We start from the raw sequence: 14,487 nt of genomic DNA, 5'->3' as shown, positions 1-14,487 counted from the left end.
AAAATGTATGTACTCCTTTAATATTCAAAACCTAAGTGACTTTTCTTTCTAATTTTTATCAATCTGTTTTTTCTCAATCTTTAATTAAAGAATAAAAAAGCTATAATAAAATAAATTTATTCTAAAGTTTCATGAAAAAATTTTCCAATCTTACCTAAAATTTTTAATAAAATTTCTGGGAAAATCCAGGAATTCTCAGGAAACTTTTATAAAATTTCAGTAAACACCCTGATGTATTATATAAAGCTGAACAAGCGTGAAAATTATGGTACGGAAGAGCGGAAAATACATATTTGTTTAATACGAATGTACAACCTCCGATTTATTATTTATATAAGTTTATCTTATAAAAGCACTTGAATGAAGATATTTAATTGTACATTTTACGGTTACAACGATGCGCCATATCATTAAAATTTTTTACTTTTCAAGAGTCCATATGTCCTGTTGAGAATTATATAAAATATTTAGTGTGTATATACTTTTCTTCCGCCCGGTTTTATGAAATGGTACGTGGCGAAATTATTAGAAAATAACGGCTGCATATCTGCGATATAATATTTTGTAGTCATGCAATTGTATTGGACGAAAATAATGACAACGTATTTTAAGTATTGATTAGTTATAATTATGTTATTAGTATCTAGTACTAGTTCGTTTTGTTCCATTGTCGGTAAACCGCTGCTCTTTTCGGGAAAAATATATAATACATCGATACTCACAGGGAACAGAAAGCAATCTAGCTTCTTTATGGCGCGTAATATAATATTTAGGACAAGTTACTGCTAAGCTAAAAGTACGAGTAGAGTACGTTGCTGTTACACGAGCAAAAATCGGTTATATTATTGTAACGATAAATATATTGTAAATACGTGAATATATCATAACACCGTGCAAATTTTTTTCCACGTATGAAAAACTCGCAAAGGAATCTTGCGAAGTGTCACACCCCCAATTTTAATAAAATTTTATATACATTTAGGTAACATAATTATATGATTTTAGAAAATATAGTTGCTGCTAAAAAACTGTTTGAAGGAGTGAAATCATCCCTTATATATATATGTGTGTGTGTGTGTGTGTGTGTGTGTGTAACAGTTTTCAGCTTTTTTCGTTATATCTCAAAAACTATTCAAGATATAAAAAAATGTTTTATACAAAAGTTTTACAATAAAATTATCTCTATTCATTCTCATTAATAAAATTTTTTTAAAATAATTTTTTAAAATTAAAAAAAATTGTTTAATTATTCTAAAGAAAAATATTATTGACATGAATAAACAGAGATAATTTTATTGTAAAACTTATATAAAACATTTTTTAATATCTCGAATAGTTTTCGAGATATAACGGAAAAAGCTGAAAACCACTACACACATAAGGGATGATTTCACACCTTCAAACCATTTTTGGCAGCAACTGATATTTTCTAAAATTATCTAATTATGTTATCTAAATGTATATAAAGTTTCATTAAAATTGGGGTGTGACACTTTACGAGATTCCCTTGTCAGATTAGGTTTTTGCAATATATGTAGATTTTTGATTGGGAAGTGTTATACTACTTTTTGTATATTACACTATATAGTATAACGTTTTATCAGGGTTGGCAAGTAACGCGTTACTTATAACGTCGTTACTGTTACAATTACTTTTATCGGTAACGAACGAGTAACAGCGTTACATTTCATAATTTGTAACGGTAACGGTAATGACTTACATTTCGTCGGTAATTGTAACGATTTGAATAGTTACTTTTATCATTACTTTGTATAGAGTGCATTAACTTACTAGATAATAGCAATCTGACTTATCTGATATATTTATTTATGAATTGTAATAAAAAATATTGCTTACTATTATTTTATTTAATTATAGATTCTTTGAAATGTTCGAAACAAAAGATTTACTTATTGCAAATTGTTTACATTCCAAATTTAAATTAAATTGGTTAACCACAGAAAGAAAGAAGTTTGCTGAAAGTTGTTTACAAAATTTATTCGGAATCCAATTAAAAGGCGATTGTATTGTCCAGATAAAGATACAATTGATAATGAGGATGATTTTTTCGAGTTTTACGAATTAGCTACCGAATGAATCCTTTGAAGAAGAGTTACAACGATTTTTATGATCAAATAATTTTATTATTGAGATTCCAAATGATTATCCAAAAGTTAAATCACTTTTCATTAAATGCAACACTGCACTCCCAAGTAGTGCAAGTGTGAAAAGATTTCAGCATGGGAGGTACTGTATTAACACCGCAAAGAGGTCATCTTAATGATGATTCTATAGAACATCAACTTTTAAAAATTAACAGATTTTTTGGTGAAGTTTGATGCAAAAATGCATTCAAAGCTAAACTATCTTGATTATATTCGATACAAATATGTGTGACATTAGCACATATAATAAAAAGATGTTGACTTAAAATTATACCTGTGTTTAATATAATTATACATATATTTTGAACCTTATTCCTTTAGAAGATAAAAAAATTCTATTTATATTTATCTCAGAAATTTGTATATATTTTATTAATGTAAAAAAAGTAGCGAAAAAAGTAACAATTCGTTAATTTGTGAGTAACGGTAACGGTAAGAAGTTACTTTTATAAAGTACCTTTGCCAACCCTGCGTTTTATAAACGCATTTGTTTTTATTATATCTGAAGAGACTCCGATATAAAATATGTTGTTTAAAGAGTTATGGAACACTAGCTAATAATATAAAAAAAAAATAGTATATTTTTCATCAGAAAGTAAAACTTTTATTTACATAGATAAATTATGTGTTTCTGCTTCGAAAATATGTATTTTTATTTTTTAAAAAAGTAAGATGTAAAATTAGAATAAATATGAAAATAAATAAATAATAATAGCATTTTAAATAAATGTTGCGTGATAGTCATCATTCATTATTAAATTATTTGAAAGTAAGAAATAAGCAATTTTTTGCATATATTATTATTTTTAGGTCATGGATGAAATGTTTTTAAATTTTATTTTTGCAAAACTGCTTGAATTTGAAATTTATATTTTTCTAAAAAAATTTCTTTTCTGTTATAATTTAAGAACAAAATTCAAAATAGGAAAATACATTTATAATTCGATGTTGAATGTTATTAGAAATATTGATTTAAAATTTTTAATTGATTAGATATACCATGAGTTATCGTGATTATCGTTTTGAAAAATATTTGGAGAAAAATGTATTCGAAGTTTAACAATACTTCTTTAATGTAATTTTGCATCTTACTTTTTTTACAAATAGGGGAAGGTAGGACAAGACAAGTAGCGAGGTAGCGAGATAAGACGGGGGTATCTTCTGTATCGTATGATTCGAATGCAAGAATCACAATCGAGCATACGCGTTAGATGCGGTCTCTTGATCATTGAAAGTTACCCACCAGCCAGCGAAATAGGCAGCTGCGTTATTGAGTTAGATCACAATTTATATTGCTTTACGGTTTCATTATAATTTCGTGTACAGTTAAGATAATGCTACAAATGCTTTGAAGCATCTTTTGATTGGTCATTTTGTAAAATTTCTTATTCTGATTTGTTAATCAAATGCTTCGAAGCATTTATAGTGTCTGATTGACCGCAGCCTTTATCTCACTTTTTCACTTGTGACGTTAGTATTAAATTATAGTATACTTTTTACTATGTATCCCATCTTGTCCACTGGATACCCCGTCTAGACAAGCTCACCCCTATGGGGCAAAATGGGGAGAAATGTCTTTATTTTTTTAAAAATAAAATTTATAATTCTCTGAAGATTTTATTTAATGATAGTTGAAAAATTAATGTCCAAAAAATATTTAAGAAGTAAAGATGATTCGTTGATTATGAAATCCTAATTTTTATTCATCATCAAACCTTAACTATCCCGTTTTGCTCTACCTTCCCCTATACATTCTAAAGAAACGCATTGCATATCTACCTCTTAAACAAATTTTAGATAATATTGACAAATACTCTATTTTTCAGTTTATCTCATTTTAATTTAGGATCTTATGATCTTTCAAATATTCACCAAGAACAGATATCAAATCCGAATAGCATAATGTGGCTACGCGTGAGCAACAGCCCATTAGAATACCAATTCTACAATTATCAATTCTATTTGAATGAGTTATAGCTGATACATAAACAAATATTTATTTCGTGTTGAATGACAAGAACGTAATCATGTTTTCAACAAAAGAACATTATTAGGATTTAAATTAATACATTTTTTTTAAATAAATTGTTTTTTGACTGATTTCGAAATTCCTATTTGGCTTTATATGATCGGCATAATAAATCATATATTGTATAAGCTAATAGTATTTTTTAATTATATTATCATAATATATACATAATATATATGTATAAAATCAAAGTAAATTAACATTTAAAACGACTAAAACTGAAAAGTTAGTTATTTTTGTACTGTTATACTATAATACAACTAAAACCCATGACTAAATCAGCAAAAATGGTTAACAAATAACGATTAGAAATACGACCGGAGTGTAAGAAGGATTTTATTGACTTAAAAAGCACATTACAAAAATCAATTTTCTAACTGTTATAAACAAATTATTAAAAATTAGTCATCAAAATTGGAATTTTTATATTTTTGAGATATGACACAATACATTTTTAATCAGGCTTCGCATGCTAAGACATCTATTGTTCTCTAAAACAGCCATAATGGATTACGACGAGAAATGAGAAAACTTTTATATTAATATGTATTTCGATCGTGAGATTAATGACTCTAAAATGATTTGAAATATTTAAGCTATTTTATCTTTGGAAACGATGCAATTTTATCTTGTCTGTTTGTTACTCGCGCGGTAATTCGAAAGGCGCAATTTATTGACGCGTACATTAAATTGATGCGACGTGTGACGTTTTATTCAAGCGTGCTGCGATTCACGCATTCAGCCTCGGCGAGTATCCGTGCACGCGGAATGCACCACGGGTAGCACCGCGGGTAACACCGCGGGTGGCACCGCGATGGAACGTCCCTTGAAATTGCCAAGTTACAACGAGATAAGAGCTTTTGTTTGGCTCCGTCCGTTGTTCCCAGCGTGGAAATTGGCGCGCGGAACGATTTTATCGTTGATACCTCGTGACGAGGCATGATGTTGCTATCAGCGACGATCCGAAAACGTGATATTATTCCAACGTTACGTTTGCAAGCACACATGTCTCGTGTCGTTAGATACAAGATACATAGATGCTTCGAAAGCTAATTAATTAGTTTTATTAGCGAATTTAATTTTGCACAAGAGCAATAATACATTCTTTCTTTTTACGCTAATAATTCGTTTACGTTGTATTAATTATATCATTTAAGGCCATTTTTCTGCGTATTACATGTCCTTCCCCTCCTCTCTCAGTTACACTGCAAGCATAAACTCTTCCAACTTTTCCTACATAAAATAATATTTGAAAAGAATTGATGCGATTTCTCGTTCCATTCTGGCGTCGTGATATGAGAATATGAGCTATGAACAGCAAATTTTTATAAGATTTCTGGGCTAAAAAATTTATTTTACTTTTTTTAAAAACTCTAATAAAAGTTTAAAATTAAATGGACCTTATTTAGGTACCATAAATTAAACTGTAGAAAAAATTTTTAATACAATTTCATAATCCTATATAACTGCTCGTGCATATTTTAAGTCTCCTCATACATGTATATACATATGGCATAAAATATTTTTCAAATATTTCCATGTTCGTTAGATCCTGGCCAAAAAATATTTTCAAATTTATTTTGGAAATGTTTCATGTGTATGCAGTACCGATACTCCTTAATTAGGGAACTACCGATACTCTAACATTCTATATCTTTTATAGCAGTTTCTTGTAGTCGATTTCGAGAACTTTTCAAAACACTATAAAGAAGTTATTTTTCATTAAGTACTTTCCGAGTTGTGAGGCTTAAAAGTGTGAGGCTACAGTGTACTGTAACGTTCAATCAAGCTTCATAACTCGGAAAGTACTTAACGAAAATAAACTTTATCAGTAGTAGTGTTTTGGAAATTGCTGTTGACGTCAGCAATTTTGAACATATTTCTAACATATTTTTAAAAATGTTACCATGATCAGTTTCAAGGTTAAAAACCTTTTTAAAATATCATTCGTTATATTTTTTAAGAAATATTTTTTTAAAAGATTTTATAATATTTTATGCTGTATGAGTCGCGTCGGATTCTTTCGCTCAATCTGTCGCTAAGAAGCGTTTTAAAGTAATTATCAAGGCCTGATACATTTTCTTCGTAAATACTTATCCATGAAAATGGTGGAGGTTAATGGCCTGAAATAGGGCGACATAGGGCGCCCCTGTTTGTACCGAAAATATTTGCTTTCACATTTTAATCTTATCTATCCTTGTTTTTTTTTTTTTTTTTTAAAATACACTATTCACAGAGCAATATATAGAGATGACGTGCGTAATATAATAGTAACATAATAAGTCTATAGATTATAAATATTTTAAAATATAATATATATTAACAGAAGTATTCTAGTTAAAATGAAATTTCTTGTAATGGTTTTCTTGCATATTTTAAGCAAAAACTGTTACAGAAAGAGTATTTCTCTTTCAATAAAGTGGACTATTCTGAAAACATGTATCAGATATTATTGTGATACGGTGTGTTTTCCTCTTGTATTAAGAAGATTACGTTTACTTCAAACAGAATGCAATCAAGAGACACGGTGTCTCGCACTAAGTGAACGAGTAATGCTGCGGGAATACACACAGAGTTCCTTGAGATATTGTTTTATCTTTGTTGTTCACTGAATGCTAAACAAGAATAAAATGATGCTTGAAAACATTTGGTGTGTATTCCCGAACGCAGCCTATCACGAAAAATGTGTGTTCTACTGCGTACGATTATCACTTTAAATCAAGTATCACACAGTATATACGTAGGGTGACCAACTCCAAAATTGAAAAGGGAGAGAATTTTTCGTTAAAAGAGGGTTGAAAATGGGGAAATACATCAATTTTACTAGGTGATAACCGAAGGAAGACAAAAACATTTTTTACACGTTTTTTTTAATTATAATTAATAATTTAACTGAAAATAATATTTAATCCCACATTTAATGTACTTTTTCGCAGTCTTTTAAACAAAAAAATTAAAAAAAAATTGTTAAATAACTTTTAAAATAAAAAAAAATCTTTTCAATATTCGTTTTCTTCGTTGTCTTTATATTTAACTTTTGTCTTGCAAAAGTCTAACAATTTTTTACTATTTACAACATTGTTGTAAAAATCCTGACATCGCACATCCTTAAAATTATATTGCACCATTCTCTATTCTCTATTCTCAATTCATTGTTTTCATTTAACAATTTTGAAAAGGAAGGAATTTCTATGATTTTTATGGCAAAAGAGAGGAAGAGAGAAATATGATTGAAAGGGAGGAATTTCCTCCCTTTTTCCCTTAGTTGGTCACTATTATATATTAATACGCAATAAGAGAGAACAAAAGAGCTATTTTCATCACGATTTTATCTTGTGAATAACCTCTTTGTGGATAAGCAAAGACTAAAGCAAAGAAAAATAAAATAATTAGAAGAGAAATTATCCAGTTAATACCAACTAACACTGAGATTGCATTGATGTTATCGTTAATTGGTATTTCCACGATTAAGAGAAAAATAAAATTCGAAATGCGCGGGGCAGGCCAACTTCACACACGTCAACATATCCTTAACGTCCTGTATACGAACCGTCTTTCGCGAAGCGCAACTGCGTGAAGTTAGGAATCCGTTGGCCAGATCTCGATCGAGTTGATTCGCGACCTGATGCAGCGTGGTGGATTCCGCGTGACGGAAGGGCAGGAGAGAAAGAGAGTGAAGCGAAACGTGGGGACAGAAGAGTGGGGAGAGAGCATGGCACCGACAGCTCGCGGACGGCGCGACTCCTCGCCGCGCCGTGTTGGCTGCGTGTTGCTCGTTGCTCGACGGTCAGTCTGCTCCAGTCTGCTCTTGGACGCCGCGCGAATTCGGTCGTGTTGGACGGTGTTGGGTGCGTACGCTTATGAAACGTCAACGATACACAGTGTTTGCGTCGCCCTCACGCGTCACGCGTCACGCGCATACCTGACTGCGAGACGTTCTCAATCAAATTATTGGCTGTCAGCGACCGAGGCGCGAAGAGTTGAACAGCTGAACGTCGCGGTGCATCGACGACGACGACGACGACGACGACGTCTAGAGAGTCTCTCTCGCGAGCAACGATCAGCAGCGACAGCGAGCGCAACATGGATCGATCGTCCAAGTTGATTCTACGGAAGCTCATCATAGATTTTCTCTGTCTATTTGTTGGTAAGTGAAAGCGTCAAGTTCACATGTAATTCGTGCAAATCGTGGAATCGTCATAATTTTAAGTCGTTTTGGTTGAAAGACGCGTTGCACATCGTGTGGCCGGTCCGCGCGACCTGTCAGATCGTGACAATCGAGGCGCCGTGCACATACGCGTGCGCGCGAGCGGTTCGTTTGATGTCCGACTGCGCGCGAAGTGAGGAGGGTCGTGTAACCTCTAAATTGGCAGGTGTGTTTTGTCCGAGCAAAAACGCCGCTCTCTCTCTCTCTCTTCATGCCGTTTGCTCCTACGCTATTACTGCGATACGAGCGTGCTTTCCGCCAATTGCTTCAACATCACGTTCGCGAGATACTTCGTATAAAAAGAGAGAGAGAGAGAGAGCAAGAGCTCCGTTTTGAAAGTACGCGTGATTTTAACTCTTAGTGCTGTGCATTCCAGACCAGCACTTAGGCTTTAATGGAATCCCTTCGTCCAATTTACACGTGAGAGCTTTAATGGCTTTAATCTTGAGATTACTTAAAGTGTACTCTTTTTCTCCAGGGAGGAATAGTAAAATTCTCAAAATAGTAAACTTGTCTGAAAATCAAATATATATATAAAAAAAACGGAGATAAAAACAGGACATTTTAATATCTTAAAACACTTTCTAATATATATATATATATATATTATATATATATATATATATATATATATATATTAGAAAAAGTGTTTTAAGATATTAAAATGTCCTGTTTTTATCTCCGTTTTTTTTTAATACTTTGAAATGTTTTAATTTTAAACGATGTTTAAATATCAAACTAAAATATTTAAAATTGAAATGTTAAATACAGATCTAAAAATAATTTTTGTTAGATTCTGTCAAAATATTATTTTTATACATAAAAATGCGCAAGCTAGAATGTCAATATTTTTGCAGCATTGCTCATTATGCTTGTGTGTTTTTTCTACATAATCATTTTGATAGAATCCAAAAAAAATTATTTCCTGGTTTGCATCTAGTTAAATTTTTAGATATTTTAGAAAATATCTAAAATAATATTTTTTCCATGTGATTTAAATCTAAATCGTTTAGAATTAAAAAAATATTTTTAAGCATTTAAAAGATGGAGACAGAAATAAAACATTTTAATATCGTAAAGTTAAACTCTTTTTTTTTATTGTATTAGAAGATCTAGAATATAATAATTTTTTTATAAATAATTTTTTTATAAACAATCGGTAATTTTATTCATATAATTTATTAATTATTTTTATTAATATAATAGTCATCATTTTCAGTGTTATCCATCTTTACTTTCTAATTACATTTTTAATTCCTTTTTGGAAAAAATTAATTGGCTTTGATTCGACAAATATGAATAAGATGATTGAAACTTCATCGTTTACTCTCTTGCAAAGCTTTTTCCTTATAAAAAGTATTCCAATTCAAATCGATGATACGAATACAGTGAAACATCGAGTACCTCAGAATTTTTTAATTTTTTGTGTGCTTCGCTACATATAGTTGAACATTGTCATGTTACAGCAGCTTCTACAGAATCAAAGCCGAGAGCTTCTTCGAGAAAGAAATTAAGAAATTAATAAATACTAAAAAAGAAATGTTTAATTTTAATATATTTTAAAATATTCCATTTCTGTCTCCGTTTTTTAAATATTTTAATTTTGAGTGGTGTTTAGATTTAAAACATGTTTAAAATTTAAAAATTTTAGCTTATTCGCAAATTTAGCTTGGTCGAACATCCATAGAAGATGATGACGATTATATTATTGAATAAATAAAATAAATAATATTTAAAAAACTCTATATTTATCAACTACTGTTTACATTATTTATAGGAACATTATTTTTCAGTTCTCTTAATTTAACGTGTATTTACATTTTATGCATTAAATATTTAAAAGATTGTTAAATTCTTAGAAATAGAGTTGTAAAATTGTAACAGTTATTCGGAATTTTTATAAATTTTCGAAAAAACTACGACTAAACAGAAAAATTCGTATTTATGTGAGTTTAGAACCTATAGACGTCATACAAGAAACTCAAAGCAGACATATTTTACATTTAACATGGTTAATAAATACAAAAAACTGCATACTGCATCACGTAATAAAAATAAAGCTATAAAAATTATTATTATTATTATTTGCAAAAGTTTGCTCCCAATTCCTGTCTTGTTCTAATTGAATCACGGCGTTGAGAGATTTGTGAAACAATGTTAGCGATACATTTCCTTCTCGCGTCGCGGCAATTTGTGCATCCATCCCCTCGTAACCGCGTGCGTGGATTAATGATAACATTAATGAGAATACGAACAGTAGAAGCATATAGATAATGTTAAAAGAAACAAAAGACACGTCGTTTGAGTATGCTGATAGATTAACAATCGAGCTAGCGTGATTTAAGCCCTAAATATACGCATGATTTCGTTTCGTGAGGAAAAACACTTTTCCGTCGTTATCAATTATCATAATAGCGGATGCTAACGCAGTGCGATGTTTCGCAGAAATGTAGTACATCTCCTGAATGTGTAACTTGTAAACACGGTGTATGGAATCGGCATAACTCGATCAATATCATCTCTCGACACCGTGGTGACACAGTTTCACCACGATACGCAGAGACGGCACGGCGCCTTTATTCCGCGAAATTGTGGTACACAATTTGTGGTTAACATTTTGTCATATTAAGGAAATCAGAGGATCAGAGTGCTCAAAAATAAATAAAGTAAAAAAAAAAAATTCAATAAGTTCACTTAAATAATGTGTCACTATTGTATGATTAGCTCTGAAAATATTACAACTCATGCAATTTCACAAAAAAATGCGATTTTCTTTTGTTTGTCAAAATATATTTTATCTTATATGGAAAATTGACGTACATGACGGGATATTTTAAATATTTTATGTAATTATCCAAATTTTGATTATATAATGTAATGCAATAATAATATTTCACATTGTCACAAAAAATTGTCAAGTACACTGTAAAAAAAAAAGTTTTTTGTAAAAAACAACGACATCTACTATAGTGGGTAATTTTGAAACCCATTATAATACGAGTAGTTGTAAACTTTCACGCGTTTATAAATTCGTAATATACATACGTAAAAGTAAATTTAATTTTTTAATTTGTAATTAATCAAAATTAATCATTGTGAAATATAATATAATTAGTCTTCACTGTACGCGAAAATTCTATCCCACTTATAAAATCACTGTGTGCTGGCACAGTAGTCAATTTATTGTTTACAATATGATACAACATGTATGATAGAAAGATAATATTTGCGTTCAGCAGATAAAGTAGTTGCAACCTGTTGTAAGATTCTTTGATAAAATTAGTTTTTGCCAGACCTTAGTTCCTATCAGATCTGAACGTACAAACCAAAATCTATTAAAAAATCCTACAACAGATATAAAATTACTTTACACAGCTGATATTTGAATGTATGAACAATACAATTGTAAAAAGTATTGTTATCATTTTTATAATTTATTTCCTATACATATTCTATAACATAAAGCGCAAGTGTAAAACGATACGGTGCTTTTTTTATTTATTTTACAAATACAAATGAAAATATAGAATTTAAAACGTACAACATAAAAATGTATGATTTGTTCGGAAGAAATGTGAAGGTTACATGAAGTGAAGAATTGTTATTTTAAATGCTGTAGAACGCTGTAGACAAAAACACTAACTGAAACAAATTGTCGTGAATATTTGTAATTTTTTCGCATTTAGTAATATTTGATGGCAAGATTAACTTATTGTTAAATTAATTACAAAGAATTTCAAACCAAATTTTTTAATCGATTTTGATTATTATTATTGAAATTTATTTTTTGATAAGGAATATGAATCGAGTGGTCTTATCGTTATCGTGATGTTCAATTCTGATGATCGAGTTTTAGTTTGTATGACCAATTTTTTATCGTAAGAATGATGAAACATTTATTAATAAGGCAGATAAGCCGATGACATTTCAAAGAACAATTATTTTTCCTCTTTTATGACATAATTTTGTTGCGAGGAAATTGTTTTGTGAAGCCAAGACTACGACGATGTCGAAGGGCTAAATGTTTCTTGTTTTGTTTACGTAATTCATACTTCAGAAACGCATTTAACAACTAATTGTATAGCATTTTTGTCACGCGAATGCAATATGTATGCTTATTATCACAAGGAATATACTTATTTTTTATATCACCATTCTTTTAAGTTGATACACAGAAAAGAGATTGTAAATTTTTCATTTATGGATTTATTGCAATATATATTGCAATATATAAATTTTTATATTTCATATGTACATGTACATACATATAGGATATTCCAGACGTTGCGTAATATTTCTTAATATAATAACAGATACCTGAAATTTTGAGACGAAAATCCTATAATATCGAAATGTCGGCACATCGTCGGCACCATAAGGCTGTATGCAAAATCAATATGAAAACTATTTAGGAAAGTATTTAGGATTACCTTTACTACTGCAATGTGCTATAGCTAAGCGCACGAATTTCGAACAGTTTGATTTGCCAACTTTAAATCTTTCTCATATGAAAACTATTATAGTTTCGATAAGTATGTTGATATTAGTATTTTCAATTCGAAATCTTAGGAGCCTGCTATTAACGAGTGTCATGCAAAGACTGGTACAGTACTCTGTATGTACATTATAATCGATTAAATAGTTTCTCTCACGTATCTCAAGTGTGATCAGTTATATAAATATTTGTCATTATCTCAACTGGTGAGTTGTTTACCTTGGAAAAGATGTAAATCAAATTCTGAATATTAATGAAATGCAGATCAATTTATTCGCTACGTTAATTTCGCTGCGATTTTCGGTGCAGTATCTTCCTAATTTTGGCCTTTACAAAGTGATAAGAATGAAATGTCAAATTATAAAGAAAATTCAAGAGGAAAGAGAGAGAGAGAGAGAGATAAATATCTAGAGTCGCTGTTCAGTGCCATTGTAAACAATCGCGATGTAAAGTTTCTATAATAAGAATGAAGTTAACATGATAATGATTCTTGATTGGCTGCCTACATCTTATATACAATAACAACTAAGCAATCGCAAATTGTAATCTTCCATTTCTAATTTTTTAACCCATTTGTCCAACTTATTTTCCGCTACTTAGTCCAATCGGGTGGACCGTTGTCTATTTCAAAAGGTTTCTAGATTTCTGGGTGAAGAAATGTGTAAAAATCTAGTAAATTCTTTTAATATTTAGAAATGTGATTGTATAATGATATAACCCGAAACGTTTTTTATTTTTATTTTTTTGTACATGTTTTTTGTACAATTTGAAGCAGAGTCTGCAAAATGCATTGTTCAAACATTTTTTTTATGCGTAAATAAAAAATCTTTTTAGATTCAAATAATCCAAGATTAATGCTTACTAGAAAAAATAGTGTAATTAATGATGCGTGCTTCAAAAAAAAAAGCAATGTTATCTAATACCCTGAAAATTAGCATTTTGATTTATACATAGAAAAGAAAGGAAAAAGGTAACAAGGGATAAAACTCTTTCTTCTTTTTTGTAAAAATTAATTTTATTTTAGAAATGATTATCTAAAAGTAGTTTAATCCTTAAACACACCAATCTGGAAAATTACGTTAACACGTTTTCTGGTCAACGTCTTTTCAACTTTAAGAAGCTATAACTTTACTTCCAATCAATATTTTTCAACAATCCTTTTTTTTTAAATAAATGTTCAAAAAGTTAAATTTATCGACACGCTACTGTATTAAAATTATAAATATCAATATAAATTTAATACCTGCGTTATAATAAGAAAAAAATAATTATTATCCATATATTAAGAAATGTACAATGTGAGTAATGATTCAAGTCACATGCGATGTAATTGTCCGAATAATTCAAATTGTGATTAAAGAGCTAAATCAATGAATTTATTAATTTGAATTTGTTCTCTAGAAAAATCGGATCAAAAATTCCTTAACAGAACGTGTCAAAATTTATTGAATATTGTTTTATTTTTATATAATTTGTCGACAGAGAGATAACTACATACTTGAATTCTTTACTGTTAATTAGCGGAAAACGTCGTCATCACTAGATAAGTTTATCATTCAAGTATGTGAATTGATGAAATAATCTTTTGTTA

General features: G+C 29.9%; 2 protein-coding genes across 10 annotated transcripts in view; both read left to right on the top strand.

The window, feature by feature from the left end:
- LOC105205268 (regulatory-associated protein of mTOR) overlaps positions 1-887 on the top strand; it is a 33,789-nt gene extending 32,902 nt beyond the window's left edge. For all 6 annotated transcript variants that reach the window (XM_026139803.2, XM_026139802.2, XM_026139801.2 and 3 more), the window contains one exon: positions 1-887. This exon is cut by the window's left edge and continues 3,284 nt beyond it. The gene's annotated coding sequence lies outside the window, so the exon portion shown is untranslated.
- A 7,080-nt stretch (positions 888-7,967) lies between these two features.
- The window catches only part of LOC105205186 (putative phosphatidate phosphatase), a 55,570-nt gene continuing 49,050 nt past the window's right edge, over positions 7,968-14,487 (top strand). The window contains exon 1 of one of the 4 annotated variants that reach the window (XM_011174477.3): positions 7,968-8,341. In XM_011174477.3, coding sequence (XP_011172779.1) covers positions 8,278-8,341 — 64 coding nt within the window. In that variant the 5' untranslated portion in view covers positions 7,968-8,277. Of the gene's footprint in view, positions 8,342-8,390; positions 8,822-14,487 lie in introns of those variants that run through there. The other 3 variants (XM_026139811.2, XM_039450974.1, XM_026139812.2) reach the window with 3 other exon arrangements.

Source organism: Solenopsis invicta, chromosome 6 (genome assembly GCF_016802725.1).
Source record: "Solenopsis invicta isolate M01_SB chromosome 6, UNIL_Sinv_3.0, whole genome shotgun sequence".
NCBI lineage: Eukaryota > Metazoa > Arthropoda > Insecta > Hymenoptera > Formicidae > Solenopsis > Solenopsis invicta.
This window is presented reverse-complemented; position numbering and strand designations above follow the sequence as displayed.